The 17934-nt window shown below is 43.4% G+C and overlaps 1 protein-coding gene across 12 annotated transcripts in view; it reads left to right on the forward strand.

The window, feature by feature from the left end:
- The window catches only part of fryl (furry homolog, like), a 655772-nt gene that overhangs the window by 520758 nt on the left and 117080 nt on the right, over window positions 1–17934 (forward strand). For all 12 annotated transcript variants that reach the window (XM_068035582.1, XM_068035639.1, XM_068035630.1 and 9 more), the window contains 2 exons: window positions 14888–15058; window positions 15959–16099. In XM_068035582.1, coding sequence (XP_067891683.1) covers window positions 14888–15058; window positions 15959–16099 — 312 coding nt within the window. The remainder of the gene's footprint in view (window positions 1–14887; window positions 15059–15958; window positions 16100–17934) is intronic.

Here is a 17934-nt window from a genome sequence, read left to right on the forward strand (position 1 = left end):
ATTATAACACTCTAGTTATACAGCAAAAACAAAAGACCATGACAAGTAGCGAATCTAGGTCCAGGTCGGGGAGGATGGCTGGCATGCATGAACAGCTTATCTCTCTCTCCTCAGCGTCTTGCTTCTTTTCAAAGTCTTCCAAACTACCCAAAAGTGTTAGACCAAAGTCAACGTGGATCCACTCTCCGGGGCCCTCCTTCTCACTGACTACTACAATAGCTTCTTTCAAAAACTTAACATTTATACCCTTTTTCAAGGCTGGACCTGGGGTTCATATTGACAAGATCTCATTGTGCTTTAAAGGTTCCCCTTGATACAAGATGCCCAATGGTATATCAAGTTCTTTGTCTAAACCATGGAGTAAAAACCCACCCTTATATTATCTTCCACCATTCAGGAGTCCCTACAGCCCTTGCACATAATTTCTGTTCTTAACCAACCATCTCCTTACATCATGCTAAGGACTTCTCCCCTTATCTCATCCAGTGCTTTTCCCCACGATCAGTTTCACAATTCACTGAAGACATACCATTTCTGGCCCTCAAACTTTTTTTTTTATTCATTCATGGGATGTGGGCATCACTGGCTATGCCAGCATTTATTGCCCCATCCCTAATTGCCCTTGAGAAGGTGGTGGTGAGCTGCCTTTATGAACCACTGTAGTCCTTGTGTGGTAGGTACACCCACAGTGCTGTCAGGAAGGGAGTTCCAGGATTTTGACCCAGCAACAGTGAAGGAACGACGATAGAGTTCCAAGTAAGGATGGTGTGTGACTTGGAGGGGAACTTGCAGCTGGTGATGTTCCCATGCATCTGCTGCTCTGTCCTTCGAGGTGGTAGAGGTCGCGGGTTTGGAAGGTGCTGTCAAAGGAGCCTTGGTGCGTTGCTGCAGTGCATCTTGTAGATGGTACACGCTGCTGCCACTGTGCGTCGGTGGTGGAGGGAGTGAATGTTTGTGGATGGTGTGCCAATCAAGCGGGCTGCTTTGTTTTGGATGGTGTCGAACTTCTTGAGTGTTGGAGCTGCACCCATCCAGGCAAGTGGAGAGTATTCCATCACACTCCTGACTTGTGCCTTGTAGATGGTGGATGGGCTTTGGGGAGTCAGGAGGTGATTTACTCGCCTCAGGATTCCTAGCCTCTGACCTGCTCTTGTAATCACGGTATTTATAAGGCTACTCCAGTTCAGTTTCTGGTCAATGGTAGCCCCTAGAATGTTGATAGTGGGGGATTTAGCGATGGTAATGCCATTGAATGTCAAGGGGAGATGGGTAGATTCTCTCTTGTTGGAGATGGTTATTGCCTGGCACTTGTGTGGCGCAAATGTAACTTGCCACTTATCAGCCCAAGCCTGGATATTGTCCAGGTCTTGCTGCATTTCTACACGGACTGCTTCAGTATTTGAGGAGTCACGAATGGTGCTGAAGATTGTGCAATCATCAGCGAACATCCCCACTTCTGACCTTATGATTGAAGGAAGGTCACTGATGAAGCAGCTGAAGATGGTTGGGCCTCAGACACTACCCTGAGGAACTCCTGCAGTGATGTCCTGGAGCTCAGATGATTGACCTCCAACAACCACAGCCATCTTCCTTTGCGCTAGGTATGGCTCCAACCAGCAGAGTGTTTTCCCCCTGATTCCCATTGACTCCAGTTTTACTAGGGCTCCTTGATGTCATACTCAGTCAAATGCTGCCTTGATGTCAAGGGCAGTCACTCTCACCTCACCTCTTGAGTTCAGCTCTTTTGTCCCTGTTTGAACCAAGGCTGTAATGAGGTCAGGAGCTGAGTGGCCCTGGCAGAACCCAAACTGAGCATCACTGAGCAGATTATTGCTAAGCAAGTGCCGCTTGATGGCAATGTTGATGACACCTTCCATCACTTTACTGATGATTGAAAGTAGGGTGATGGGGCGATAATTGTCCAGGTTGGACTTGTCCTGCTTTTTGTGTACAGGACATACCTGGGCAATTTTCCACATTGCCAGGTAGATGCCAGTGTTGTAGCTATACTGGATCAGCTTGGCTAGGGGTGCGGCAAGTTCTGGAGCACTGGTCTTCAGTACTATTGCCGGAATATTGTCAGGACCCATAGCCTTTGCAGTATCCAGTGCCATCAGTCGTTTCTTGATATCACGCGGAGTGAATTGAATTGGCTGAAGTCTGGCATCTGTAATGCTGGGGACTTCAGGAGGGAGCCGAGATGGATCATCAACTTCTGGTTGAAGATTGTTGCAAATACTTCAGCCTTATCTTTCGCACTGTTGTGCTGGGCTCCTCCATCATTGAGGATGGGGATATTTGTGGAGCTACCTCCTCCAGTTAGTTGTTTAATTGTCCACCACGATTCATGACTGGATGTGGCAGGACTGCAGAGCTTAGATCTGATCCGTTGGTTATGGGATCGCTTAGCTCTGTCTATTGCATTTTGCTTATGCAGTTTGGCATGCGAGTAGTCTTGGGTTGTAGCTTCACCAGGTTGACACCTCATTTTGAGGTATGCCTGGTGCTGCTCCTGGCATGCCCTCCTGCACTCTTCATTGAACCAGGGTTGGTCTGCCGGCTTGATGGTAATGGTAGAGTGGGGGATATGCCGGGCCATGAGGTTACAGATTGTGGTTGAGTACAATTCTGCTGCTGCTGATGGCCCACAGTGCCTCATGGATGCCCAGTTTTGCATTGCTACATCTGTTTGAAATCTACCCCATTTAGCACGGTGATAGTGCCACACAACACGATGGGCGGTATCCTCAATGTGAAGGCGGGACTTTGTCTCCACAAGGACTGTGCGGTGGTCACTCCTACCAATACTGTCATGGACAGAAGCATCTGCGGCAGGCAGATTGGTGAGGATAAGGTCAAGTATGTTTTTCCCTCGTGTTGGTTCCCCCACCACCTGCCGCAGACCCAGTCTAGCAGCTATGTCCTTTAGTACTCTGCCAGCTCGGTCAGTAGTGGTGCTACCGAGCCACTCTTGGTGATGGACATTGATGTCCCCCATCCAGAGTACATTTTGTGCCCTTGCCTCCCTCAGTGCTTCCTCCGAGTGGTGTTAAACATGGAGGAGTACTGAGTCATCAGCTGAGGGAGGGCAGTAGGTGGTAATCAGTAGGAGGTTACCTTGCCCATGTTTGACCTGATGCCATGAGACTTCATGGGGTCCGGAGTCGATGTTGAGGACTCCCAAGGCAACTCCCTCCCTACTGTATACCACTGTCCCACCACCTCTGCTGGGTCTGTCCTCCCGGTGAGACAGGACATACCCAGGGATAGTGATTGCATTGTCTGGGACATTGTCTGTAAGGTATGATTCCGTGAGTATGACTATGTCAGTCTGTTGCTTGGCTAGTCTGTGGGACAGCTCTCCCAACTTTGGCAGAAGCCCCCAGATGTTAGTAAGGAGGACCTTGCTGGGTCGACAAGGCTGGATTTGCCGTTGTCGTTTCCGGTGCCTAGGTCGATGCCGGGTGGTCTGTCCGGTTTCATTCCTTTTTATTGACTTCGTAGTGGTTAGGTACAACTGAGTGGCTTGCTAGGCCATTTCAGAGGGCATGTAAGAGTCATCCACATTGCTGTGGGTCTGGAGTCACATGTAGGCCAGACCAGGTAAGGACAGCATATTTTCTTCCCTAAAGGACATTAGTGAACCAGATGGGTTTTTACAACAATCGACAATGGTTTCATGGCCATCATTAGACTAGCTTTTAATTCCAGATTTATTAATTAAATTCAAATTCCACCTTCTGCTGAGGTGGGATTTGAACTCATGTCTCCAGATCAATACCCTGAATCTCTGGGTTACTAGTCCAGTACTTACAGCAACCCCATTGTTCATATTTGCCTGTTATCAGTTATTTATACTTAGAGCTGTTTGTAAGGCTAACCATCCAGAGAATCACAGAATTGTTACAGCACAGAAGGAGGTCATTCGGCCTGTCATGTCTGCACTGGCTCTCTGAAGGACCAATTTACCTAGTGCTCCTCCCCTGCCTCTTCCCCATAGCCCTGCACATTCTTTTCAATTGGATTATTATTTAAATAAATAATAATCAAATTCCCTCTTGAATGCTTCGATTGAATCTGCCTCCACCACACTCTCAGGCAGTGCATTCCAAATCCTAACCACTTGCTGTGTGAAAACGTTTTTCCTCCTGTTGCCTTTGCTTCTTTTGCAATTACCTTAAATTTGCGCCACCTTGTTCTCAATCCTTCCACCGATGGGAACAGTTTTTCTTTATCTGCTCTGTCCTGACCCCCCCATGATTTTGGATACCTCCATCAAATCTCCTGTCAATGTTCTCTTCAAGGAAAACAGTCCCAACTTCTCCAATCTATCCACATAATTGAACTTCCTCATCCTCGAAACCATTCTCGTGAATCTTTTCTGCACTCTTTCCAGTGCCTTCACATCTTTCCGAAAGTGTGGTGCCCAGAATTGGGCGGAATGCTCCAGTTAGACTGAACCAGTGTTTTGTGCAAGTTTAACATAACTTCCATGCTTTTGTACTCTATGCCCCTGTTAACAAAGCCTAGGATGCTGTATGCTCTATTAACTGCTCTCTCAACCTGTCCTGCCAGCTTCAGTGATTTATGCAGATATACACCCTCTGCTCCTGCACCCCCTTTAGAATTATACTCTTCATTTTATATTGTCTCTCTGCATTCTTCCCACCAAAAATGAATCACTTCACACTTCTCTGTATTAAATTTCATCTGTCACTTGTTCACCCATTCCACCAGCCTGTCTAAGTCCTTTTGAAGTTCTACACTATCCTCCGCCACAGTTCACAATGCTTCCAAGTTTGGTATCATCCGCAAATTTTGAAAATTTGCCCTGTACACCAAGATCTAGGTCATTAATATATATCAGGAAGAGCAAGAGCCTAACCCCAACCCCGGGGAACTCCACTATAAACCTTCTCCAGTCCGAAAAACATCCATTAACCACTACTCTTTTCTGTTACTCAGCCAATTTTTTCCATATTGCTACTGTCCTTTTTATTCCATGAGCTATAACTTTGCTCATAAGTCTGTTGTGCGGCATTTTATCAAATGTCTTTTGGAAGTAACCCCACACCAAAAGCATTACCTTCATCAACCCTCTCTGTTACCTCATCAAAAAACTCCAGCAAGTTAGTTAAACACAATTCACCCTTGACAAATCCATGTTAGCTTTCCTTAATTAACCTGCATTTGCCCAATTGACTATTAATTTTGTCCTGAATTATCGTTTCTAGAAGCTTCCCCACCACCGAGGTTAAACAAACTGGCCTTTAGTTTCTGGCTTATTTTTACACCCTTTTTTGAACAATGTTCTAATATACGCAATTGTCCAGTCCTCTGGCACCACCCCTAAGTCTAAGGAAGACTGGAAAATGATGGCCAGACTAACTGTTCTGATCCCTTATCAAACTATTGAACCATGGGATGATTCACTAAATTGCCTGCTATTCTACTCTCAAAATAACTAGCTTACTCATTTTAGCAAGCAGACCTTTTGGAAGAAATTCCTAATACAGCTTTATGGTATGGGTACTCCTTTATTCATTTCCCCAGTTACTCTGCCACTACTGCAGAGATATCATTTGACCGTGCTTTCTTTCACTACTTTTGTTTCCACTGAAATGAAACTTAAATGATTCCCAGTAATGCGCAACTTAATCTAATCCTCTACCTATGCCAAACTGATTTATAAAATATCCTTTTTATATATATATATGGCATATTTCTAACTTCTAACAGGTGGCTCAGTTAAAAAGCCACTGACAAATGTGCTTAACAACACATGGGGAATCCAGAAATATATTGGCACCCACCACCATTCCTCCTGGCCCCCAGCTCCCAGCGCATATGCTTATTAGACTCCAACCCTAAGAAGCACCATAAAACATCAAAACAAATATTGAAATGCAAATAATCAAAAATTAAGCTCTTTGTATGCTGTCCAACACAACGCTCATTCATTTTGAGAAATATTCAGTGGTTTACTTCCTGCTGGTAGCACATCAAACAACAAAATTGGCAATCCTATTTAGCCTAGAAAAAAGTTCTATCTGGACATCTGGACTCATTGTCAACTGCTTCAGTAATTGCACAGAATTGGAGGCATGACTCTAAAGAACTGGTTCCTCCAGCAATCTCTCTTTACTGGATCCACTAAGTCAAGCCTCTTGCTGACTCTCACTGCCACTCAAAGTTGCATTCTCCTGCACAGATTCAGTAATTTCCAGACAATGATCTTCCCTATTCACAATTCATTCAATTCTCATGTTTACTGGAAGTCACAACAGAGCCCTGATACAGAAGATTTATAGCTTTGCTCTCTATTTGGGGGACTTAACTATGTCAGATGTGGCTGCTGCTTCTGTTGGTGAATTTACAGCATTGGAAGCGGTTGGCAATAAATTCTGCTGTCAGCTGCTTTCATGCTCAATGGAACATGTGGATTGGCTGAAGAACTTCAACAAAAAGTGAATGCCAGCATCACGCGCTGCAATCAGTTTTTTCACCAAATATTTCTTGTAATGCTGTTTCACGACATAAGCACACCAGCACCCATTGGCTGGATCATAATGAGGGGGAATTTCTTATCTGCGGGTCATTAATCTTTGGAATTCTCTTCCCCAGAGAACAGCGGGAGGCTGAGTCATTGAATATATTCAAGGCTGAGTTAGACAGATTTTTTAATCTACAAGGGAGTCAAGAGTCTTGGGGATGCTGGCAGAAAAGTGGAGTTAAGGCCGCAATCAGATCAGCCACGATCATATAGAATGGCAGAGCAGGCCAGAGGCGTCAAATGGCCTACTGCTGCTCCTATTTCTTATGGTCACAATCATGTTTGAGAGTGGAAATATTAGATCAGTCTCATATAAACATTGATACTTCACGTGACCCCAGTAGTTGACAACAATTCTGCTTTGCAATGTCATGCTTCAGTCAAAGTTATGCAATTAGACCTCAAAAAGTGCACCAGTTATCCATGGCACAGATGCTGCCAGACCTACTGAGTGGTTCCAGCATTTCTTGTTTTCATTTCAGATTTCCAGCATCCGCAGTATTTTGTTTTTATATTACACCAGTTATCCATGTGCTTTTGTGGTTTCTATAGATGATGAACATAATAGCACCATTAAAACACTCGAGATTTTTTAAGTCCCACATCACCAGTAGCTTTATTTCTCTTCCTCCCCCCAGTGTAAACCAAGATGGTAGTTTGCTTCTTGGCTTTTTTGGATGAGAGGATATTCTTGCATAATTTCCATTTGAATTGTCAGATAATCTGAATTAATTAATTTCAAACCAAGAGTAAACTGTGCAGGAAAATAATGCTAATTGCCCATACACCCACAGACTTTCAATCATGAGCAAAATTTTATTTTTTTAATACTGGCTGAATTGATTGCTGAATGTTCTGATGTAGTGGAGTGATCTTTGGACCCAACCACCTCCAAGGGAACTTGTATTTTGTTCATTCATGGGATTTGGGCGTCACCAGCAAGGCCAGCATTTATTGCCCATCCCTAATTGCCCTTGAGAAGGTGGTGGTGAGCCATCTCTTGAACCACTGCAATCCATATGGTGTAGGTTAGGTAGGGAGTTCCAAGATTTTGACCCAGTGACAGTGAAGGAACAGAGGTATATTTCCAAGTCAGGATACTGTGTGATTTGGAGGGGAATGTGCAGGTGTGGTGTTCCCATGTGCCTGCTGCCCTTGTTCTTCTAGGTGGTAGAGGTCACAGATATGGAAGATGCTATCAAAGGAGTCTTGGTGAGTGTCTGCAGTGCATCTTATTGTTACATCGCAGAAGGAGGCCATTTGGCCCATCGTGTCCGCACCAGCTCTCCGAAGGAGCCATTCCCCGCCTTCTCCCCGTAACCCTGCACATTCTTCCTTTTCAAATAACAGTGTAATTCCCTTTTGAATGCCTCAATTGAACCTGCCTCCACCGCACTGTCAGACAGCACATTCCAGACCTTAACCACACGCTGCGTAAAAAAGTTTTTCCTCCTGTCACTTTTGCTTCTCTTGCCCCTTACTTTAAATCTGTGCCCTCTTGTTCTCGATCCTTTCATGAGTGGGAACAGTTTCTCCCTGTTTCCTCTGTCCAGTCCCCTCATGATTTGAATAGCTCCATCAAATCTCTCAGCCTTCTCTTCAAGGAAAACAGTCCTAACTTCTCCAATTTTTCTTCATAACTGAAGTTGCTCATCCCTGGATCCATTCTCTTGAATCTTTTCTGTACTCTCTCCAATGACCTCAGATCTTTCCTAAAATGTGGCGCCCAGAACTGGGCACAATACTCCAGCTGTGGCTGAACTAGTGTCTTATATAAGTTCAACATAACTTCCTTGCTCTTGTACTCTTTGCCCCTATTAAACAATGCCAGGATACTGTATGCTTTATTAACTGCTCTCTCAGCCTGTCCTGCCACATTCAATCACTTATGTGCATATATACCCAGGTCCCTCTGCTCTGCACCCTCTTTAGAATTATACCCTTTATTTTATATTGTCTCTCCGTGTTCTTCCAAATTTCGTATCACCTGCAAACTTTGAAATTGTGCCCGTACACCAAGGTCTAGGTCACTGATATATATCAGGAAAAGCAAAGGTCCCAACACTGACCCCTGGGGAATGCCACTACAAACCTTTCTCCAGCCCAAAAAACATCCATTAATCACTACTCTTTGTTTCCTGTCACTCAGCAGTTCCGTGTCCATGTTGCTACTGTCCCTTTTATTCCATGAGCGAGAACTGTTGTGTGGCACTTTATCAAACGCCTTTTGAAAGTCCATGTACACCACATCAACTGCATTGCCCTCATCAACCCTCTCTGTTACCTCCTCCAAAGACTACAGCAAGTTAGTTAAATATGATTTTCCCTTAAGAAATCCATGGTGGCTTTCTTTAATTAACCTGCATTTGTCCATGTGACTATTAATTTTAGTCATAGAGTTATACAGCACAGAAACAGGCCCTTCAGCCCATAGTGTCTGTACCAGCCATCAAGCACCTAACTGCTGTAATCCCATTTTCCAGCACTTGGCCTGTAGCCTTGTATGTTGTGGCGTTTCAAGTGCTCACCTAAATACTTCTTAAATCTTGTGAGGGTTCCTGTCTCTACCATCTCTTCAGGCAGTGTGTTCCAGATTCCAGCCACCCTCTGAGTGAAAAGATTTTTCCTCAAATCCTCTCTAAACCTCCTGCCCCTTACCTTAAATCTATGCCACCTGGTTATTTGTCACCTCCGCCAAGGGAAAAAGTTTCTTGCTATCTAACCTATCAGTGCCCCTCATAATTTTGTATACGTCAATCATGTTCCCCCTCAGCCTTCTCTGCTCCTCGGAAAATAACCCTAGCCTATCCAGTCTCTCTTCATAACTGAAATGCTCCAGCCCAGGCAACATCCTGGTGAATCTCCTCTGCACCCTCTCCAGTGCAATCACATCCTTCCTATAGTGTGGTGACCAGAAATGTACACAGTGCTCCAGCTGTGCCCTAACTAGCGTTTTATACAGCTCCATCATAACCTCCCTGCTCTTATATTCTATGCCTCGGCTAATAAAGGCAAGTATCCCATATGCCTTCCTAACCACCTTGTCTACCCGTGCTGCTGCCTTCAGTGATCTATGGACAATTACACCAAGGTCCCTCTGACCCTCTGTACTTCCTAGGGTCCTACCATCCATTGTATATTCCCTTGCCTTGTTAGTCCTCCCAAAATGCATCACCTCACACTTCTCAGGATTAAATTCCATTTGCCACAGCTCTGCCCATCTTACCAGCCCATCTATATCGTCCTGTAATCTAAAGCTTTCCTCCTCACTATTTACGACACCACCAATTTTCGTGTCATCTGCGAACTTACTGATCATACCTCCTATATTCACATCTAAATCATTAATGTACAGTACAAACAGCAAGGGTCCCAGCACTGATCCCTGTGGTACACCACTGGTCACAGGCTTCCACTCGCAAAAACAACCCTCGACCATCACCCTCTACCTCCTTCCACTAAGCCAATTTTGGATCGAATTTGCCAAATTGCCCTGGATCCCATGGGCTCTAACCACGTAACCACTTTCCCATGTGGGACTTTATCAAAAGCCTTACTGAAGTCCATGTAGACTACATCAACTGCTTTACCCTCATCACATCTAGTCACCGCCTTGAAAAATTCAATCAAGTTTGTTAGACACGATTTCCCAATGACAAAGCCATGCTGACTATCCCTGATTAATCCCTGCCTCTCCAAATGGAGATTAATCCTATCACTCAGAATTTTTTCCAGTAGTTTCCCAACCACTGTTGTTAGACTCACCGGCCTGTAATTATCTGGTTTATCCCTGCTACCCTTCTAGAATAATGGTACCACATTTGCTGTCCTCCAATGCTCTGGTACTTCTCCTGTGGCCAGAGAGGATTTGAAAATTTGTGTCAGAGCCCATGCTAGCTCCTCCCTTGCCTCACGTAACAGCCTGGGATGCATCTCATCTGGGCCTGGGGATTTATCCACTTTTAAGCCTGCTAATACCTCCTCCCTTTCAATGCTAATTTGTTCAAGTATATCACAATCCCCCTCCCTGATCTCTACACCTACATCGTCCTTCTCCCTAGTAAACACAGATGAAAATTAATCATTTAAAACCACAGCTATGTCCTCCGGCTCCACACACAGATTGCCACTTTGGTCCCTAATGGGCCCTACTCTTTCCCTGGTTATCCTCTTGCCCTTAATATACTTAGCAAATGCCTTAGGATTTTCTTTATCTTTCCCGCCAGTGTTTTTTCATGTCCCCTCTTCACTCCCCTAATTACTTTTTCTAAGTGTTCCCCCCTACACTTTCTATACTCCTCTAGTGCCTCCGCTGTTTTCAGCACTCTGAATCTGCCATAAGCCTCCTTTTTTTTCCTGATCCAATCCTCTATATCCCTTAACATCCAGGGTTCCCTGGGCCTATTGGTCCTACCCTCCACTTTAACAGGTGCATGTTGGCTCTGAACTATCATTATTTCCTCTTTGACTCCCGCTGGTCTGATGTAGACTTTCCTACAAGTAGCTGCTCCCAGTCCACTTTGGCCAGATTCTGTTTTATCATTGAAATCGACCTTCCCACAATTCAGTACCTTTATTTCTGGTCCCTCTTTGTTCTTTTCCATAACTACCTTAAATCTTACCAAGTTATGATCACTATCCCCAAAATGCGCCCCCACTGACACTTCTACCACTTGTCCGGCTTCGTTCCCTAGGATTAGGTCCAGTACTGCCCCTTGTCTTGTAGTACTTTCTACGTATTGGCTCAAAAATTTCTCCTGTATGCATTTTAAGAATTCCATCCCCTTTAAGCCTTTTGCACTAAGACTATCCCAGTATATATTGGGGAAGTTGAAATCCCCTACTATCATTACTCTATTATTTTTACACTTCTCTGAGATTTGCCTACATATCTGCTCCTCTATTTCTGACTGTTTGGAGGCCTGTAGTACACTCCCAGCCCCCTTTTTGTTTTTAGGTTCTACCCATATGGCCTCACTTGAGAAACCTTTTAAGATATCATCCCTGCTTACTGCAGTAACTGACTCCTTGATCAACATTGCAATGCCACCTCCTCTTTTACCCCCTCCCCTGTCTTGCCTGAAGATTTTATACCCTGGAATATTGAGCTGCCAGTCCTGCCCCTCCCTCAACCATGTCTCTGTGATAGCAATAATATCATAATCCCATGTGCTAATCAACGCCCTCAATTCATCTGTTTTACTAGTAAGACTCCTTGCATTAAAATAGATGCAATCCAGCCTTGCATTTTTCACTTGTACCTTAACAGGTCTATATTTGCTTTGCCTTCTAGACTGACTCAGTTTCTCTTCTAGATTTGACTGTGCATCACCCCCTACTGTACCTCCACTCTGTATCCCATCCCCCTGCCAAATTAGTTTAAACTACCTCCCCAACAGCACCAGCAAACCTCCCAGCAAGGATGTTGGTCCCGTTCCGGTTCAGGTGCAACCCGTCCAATTTGTACAGGTCCCACCTTTGCTAGAAACAGACCCAGTGATTCAGGAAACTAAAGCCCTCCCTCCTGCATCATCTCAGCCGCACATTCATCTTCTCTATCCTCCTATTCCTGTACTCACTAGCACGTGACACTGGGAGTAATCCAGAGATTGTAACCTTTGAGGTCCTGCTTTTTAATCTGCTACCTAGCTCCCTAAATTCTTGTTGCAGGACCTCATCTCTCTTTCTACCTATGTCATTGGTACCAATGTCTACCACGACCTCTGACTGTTTGCCCTCCCCCTTCAGAATGTCCTACAGCCGCTCCGTGACATCCTTGACCCTAGCACCAGGGAGGCAACATGCCATCCTGGAGTCACGTTTGCAGCCACAGAAACATCTATCTGTACCGCTTACGATAGAATCCCCTGTCGCAATAGCTCTTACACTCCTTTTCCTCCCCTCCTGTGCAGCTGAGCCACCCGTGGTGCCACAGGCTTGGCTCTTGCTACATTCCCCTGAGAAGCTATCTCCCCCAACAGTATTCAAAGCAGAAAGTCTGTTAGAAAGGGAGATGGACCCAGGCGACTCCTGCACTACCTGCCGAGTTCTTCTACTCTGCCTGGCGGTCACTCATTCCCTTTCTGTCTGAGCAGTCTTTATCTGCGGTGTGACCACCTCCCTGTATGTGCTATCCACAATGATTTCAGCCTCGCGGATGCTCCACAGTGTCTCCAGCGCTCCAGATCCAAACTCGGATTTCGAGTAGCTGCACCTGGAGACACTTCCTGCACACGTGTTCGCCCTGGACACTGGAAGTGTATCTGACTTCCCATATTGCACAGGAGGAGCATTCCACGTTCCCGAGCTGCCCTACCATGACTTACCCTTAATTTATCCCCTTAAATTACACAAAAATTAGATTATTTACACTAGGGACCTTGATTCCCTAAAAAAAACACTACCTACTATATTTTAAAAAAAACTGTAGACCTTTCTCCTTACTTTTAATTATTTACCCAGCTATTTAGCGTTCTTCCCTAACAGCAGTTACTCACCAACCAATCACCTTGTACCTTTCCTGTGACATCACTGCTCACTTTGTTTTCAAACTCCGGCACGTCTGGACTCCACTGCTCTCCCGGAAGGTAAGTTTTGTCCCGAATTATTAATTCTAGAGGTTTCCTCACCACCGAAGTTAAACTGACTGGCCTGTAGTTGCTGGGCTTATCTTTACACCCTTTTTTGAACAAGGGTGTAATGTTTGCAATTCTCCAGTCTTCTAGCACCACCCCCGAGTCTAAGAAAGACTGAAAAATTATGGCCTGTGCTTCTGCGATTCTTACCCTCACTTGCCTTCGTATCCTTGGATGCATCTCATCTGGTCCTGGTGCTTTATCCACTTTAAATACAGACAGTCTATCTAATATCTTCTCATCAATTTTAAACCTTTCTAGTGTCTGAATTACCTCCTCTTTCACCATTGCCTCGGTTGCATCTTCTTGGTAAAGACAGATGCAAAGTATTCATTTAATACCTCAGTTATGCTGTCTGCCTCCATGCGTAAATCCCCTTTATGGTCACTAATTGGTGGTGATGGAGCGAATGAATGTTTAAGGTGGTAAATGGAGTGCCAGTGTTGAAGTATATTCTGTCGTAATAAATAGGATGGCTGAAGAGTGGTTAAAAAAAACTAACACGTGTATTGTGTGGAAATGAAACCTAAATCTTAATGAATACATTTTATTTTAATTTTATTTTTCTTCAAACTCAGAGTGCTCGTTCGGAAGTCAAGTACTCTAGTATTAAAGCAGAAGTGTTACAACAAGATTTTAGTTAGGCCACAACTTGTGCACTGTGTGCAGTTCTGGTCACCTCATTACAGAAAGGATATAATTGTACTAGAGAGGGTACAGAGGAGATTTACGAGGATGTTGCCAGGACTGGAAAATTGCAGCTATAAGGAAAGATTGGATAGGCTGGGGTTGTTATCCTTGGAACAGAAAAGGCTGAGGGGAGATTTGATTGAGATGTACAAAATTGTGAGGGGCCTGGATAGAGTGGATGGGAAGGGCCTACTTACCTTAACAGAAATGTCAGTGACTAGAGGGCATAGATATAAAGTGTTTGGTAGAAAGATTAGAGGGGAGATGAGGAAATTTTTTTTACCCAGAGGGTGTTGGGGGTAAAGGCCTGCTCAGGTCTGCAAAAAAAAAAAAAAACCCGACCCGAGCCCAATAGAACCACATCCAACCCTGCCCGAGTCCTTCCATTTTTTTCCCATGCCCAATTAACCTGACCCGACCCGACCATTAGTTAACTTACCTTCCATTTTTCACTTTGTTGCTGATCTGCACAAGCTTAAAATAACTGTAACAAAACCACCTTTCTAGTCCAAAAATTAAATTAACATTGGAGCCACTTACCTGAGGTAGAGCGTGTCCAACATTGTCCCGACCCAAGCCTGAATGCCGGATCCGGAAGTGCGACCCGACCCGAACCCAACACATGTCGTTGGGTTCGGGTTGGGTAGCCGGCCTTTAGTTGGGGGTCTGGAATTCACTGCCTGAAAGGGTGCTCGAGGCAGAAAACCTCATCTCATTTAGTGCCATAACTTTCAGGGCTACAGACCAAATGCTGGAAACTGTGATTAAGCTGGGTGGCACTTTTTTCATCCGGCGTGGGCACAATGCAAGTGGCCTCTTTCTGTGCCTTAAACTTTCTATCATTCTATTTTAAAGAAATATTTCATCTCTGTCATATTGGTACTACAAAGAAAGCTAAGCTGAAATGATATTAAGGCATTGTATTCAGATAACCAAAGTTTCCAAGCAACAATGTAAGTTAATGCCTGTAGTGTTTTTGTAGTTGAATGTTGTATTATTTTCACCTTAGGTCTGTGCAGAAGAAAAGACAGCCACACTCTCCAACTTGGCTCACATGATGAGCCTTTACAGCACACACAGTTATTCACGAGACAGTGCAAATTGGATTAATGTGGTTTGCAGGTACCTCCATGATGCGTTCTCAGATATCACCTTTAACCTGGTTACTTACTTAGCTGAGGTAATTTTTCTTATCGTTTGTCTACTTAATTGATAACGTTGGTTTGTAGAGGATAACTGGGTGGAAGAAATACTAAACATTTTTTTAAATTATTGTTGGCTGGCATTGGTTAAGAACTAAGATTTCTTTACCTGAGGATTCTTCATGTCACTCTTTTTCTGTCAATTGACAGGTTCCCAGACCTCATCCCTTTATCCCAGGGTCTCCTCTTATCAATTACTTTCTCCATTTAACATCCAACACTATCCCACCCTTTTGCTGATGATTTTGTTCTCTATTTATCAACTTCCTTCAGATCACATGTTCTTGGTGAACGAAACTTCCACCACAATGGCTGAATCACTGCATTTATATCTCCTTTAGTGGGAAAATGAAAATCTTGTCTTTTAATTCAATCTACTTACCTTTATACATCCCTGATTTGGTGTCCTGCTGTATTGGACTTTTAAAATGTTGGATGTCTGTAACATGTTAAATTTGCTACACATGTCTTACACACCTTATTTGATCACCATTCTGTGTGACACAGTTACACCGACAACCGCACATCATTACCACTGGATGAAGCATCATGAACTCCAGATTCTGCCAATCCCTGTAACTATATCTGTGCCGCACTCTGAGGGAAATTTGTTTTGCCATGACTAGCTGTGAGCAAAACTATAGGAGATCCAATATATTTTCTCAAACTTTTAGGGTCAAAATGTATGAAGGCAGAATTTAGCAAGCCACAACTTGCTATGTCAAGCTGAGGTATGTGACATCAGCTCTGCTCACATTTAGTGTTGATAGCAATTAATTAAAATCGATTTTTAAAAATGCTGCTATGATTATTTTAGTGCATAGTTGTACACAGAAATGGCTGTAAAGGTATTACCTCTATATGCATTTTTCCCACAGCTATTAGAAAAGGGCCTAACTAGTATGCAGCAGTCATTACTACAAATTATCTATAGCCTTCTGAGTCATATTGACCTATCTGGAGCTCCAGTAAAACAGTTCAATTTGGAGATCATGAAGATCATTGGGAAATATGTGCAGGTGAGTCATAATGAAACAATCTTGTGCTAAAGGTTATGTCTTTTGTTAGGTATAGTATAACTACCTGGAGCGAATTATAATTGTTCAAGTTCTTGCTTCATAATCTACTATTTTATGATGGGCGCATAAGAGCGCAAAACTACTGAAGTATATGAAAAATGAATATTTTGATTTATTTACACAGGCTGTTTTACCAACAAAATATCTCTGCAGTATCAAACTGTACCTTTGCCACACAAATTCATGATTACAGTCAGAATGTTAAAAACTTTCACATTGTAACTAGAGATTCAGTCACTTAAATCACCATTATAGGTTGGCCTGATATGTGGGGGAAGCATCTTGCAACAATAGAGCATTTTGTAATGTAGGATAGAAACCAAACCCCACAATCGATACTGCAGATGCTAGAAATCTTAAATAAAAACCAAAAATGATCGGAAATTGTTGAACTCAATGTTGAGTCTGGAAGGCTGCACAGTACCTAATTGAAAGATGAGGTGCTGCTCTTTAAGCTTGCGCTGAGCTCCATTGGAACAGTGTTGGAGGCTGAGGACAGAGAGATCAGAGTGAGAATGGGGCAAAGAATTAAAATAGCACAATTTATGCACATCTCAGTTCCTCAGAGTGAGTTAGTTACCATTGTGGAGAAACTGCATAAAATTGCCAGTCTTTCTGAGAATATTTAAATTCTAGCTTTAAACCACATCTTAACTTCATTTGTGTTGAATATTTGTATTCAGAAAAAAATGGTTTGAGAAAATGGGCACATTTAGCTTGATTTTAAGTCATGTTTCCTGTGAAAACTGTATTTATAAAGCAACTCAAAACAAATGTGTACTTTATTACATTATAACTTTATGTGGACGTTATAGTTGATAGTTCACACGTGGGATAATTTAGCCTTTTGTGCCATCTTCTAGTTTAAAGAAACCTCCAAAATTGAGACACAAGTTCTTGCATTTCAAATAAATCTGTGCCATATCATAAAACATTTCCATCCGATGAATGTCTAAATCACAGCAGATTAAAATATCCAGAAAATGAATCAAGACAACTGCTTTTTAAGTATAGTGCTTTTTCACAATGTAGGTTTGTTGCCTCGGGATGATTTCAATTCAACTCATTACAGAAAGGATGTATGTAATTGCACTAAAGAGGGTACAGAGGAGATTTACGAGGATGTTGCCAGGACTGGAAAATTGCAGCTATGAGGAAAGATTGGATAGGTGGGGGTTGTTCTCCTTGGAACAGAGGAGGCTGAGGGGAGAATTGATTGAGATGTACAAAATTTGTGAGGGACCTAGACAGAGTGGATGGGAATGGCCTATTTGCCTTAGTAGAGGGGTCAGTGACTAGGGGGCATAGATTTAAGTGATTGGTAGAAGGATTAGAGGGGAGATGAGGAAAAAAAATTTCACCCCTAGGGTGGGGGTGGTGGGGGTGTCAGGAACTCACTGCCTGAAAGGGTGGTAGAGGCAGAAAACATCATCTCATTTAAAAGGCACCTGAATGTGCACCTGAAGTGCTGTAATCTGCAGGGCGACGGACCAAATGCTGGAAAGTGTGATTCGGCTGGGTGGCACTTTTTTTTCCAGCCGGCACAGGCGCGATGAGTCGAGTGGCCTCTTTCTGTGCTGTAAGCTTTCTATGATTCTACTTTCTAACATTTTAAATAAAGAAATAGAGCCATTCACAAAGTATTTATCTTGGTCTGGTCTTAATTAGAATAATTTAACTAGTTGATTTACATTTTGTGTGTGGTTTGTTTGAGTTTTAGTTATTCAGCAAGATAAAATATAAAATCACCAATTTAGAAAAAAGATTCCATTTTA

The sequence above is a fragment of the Heterodontus francisci genome, chromosome 1, assembly GCF_036365525.1.
Source record: "Heterodontus francisci isolate sHetFra1 chromosome 1, sHetFra1.hap1, whole genome shotgun sequence".
Taxonomy (NCBI): domain Eukaryota; kingdom Metazoa; phylum Chordata; class Chondrichthyes; order Heterodontiformes; family Heterodontidae; genus Heterodontus; species Heterodontus francisci.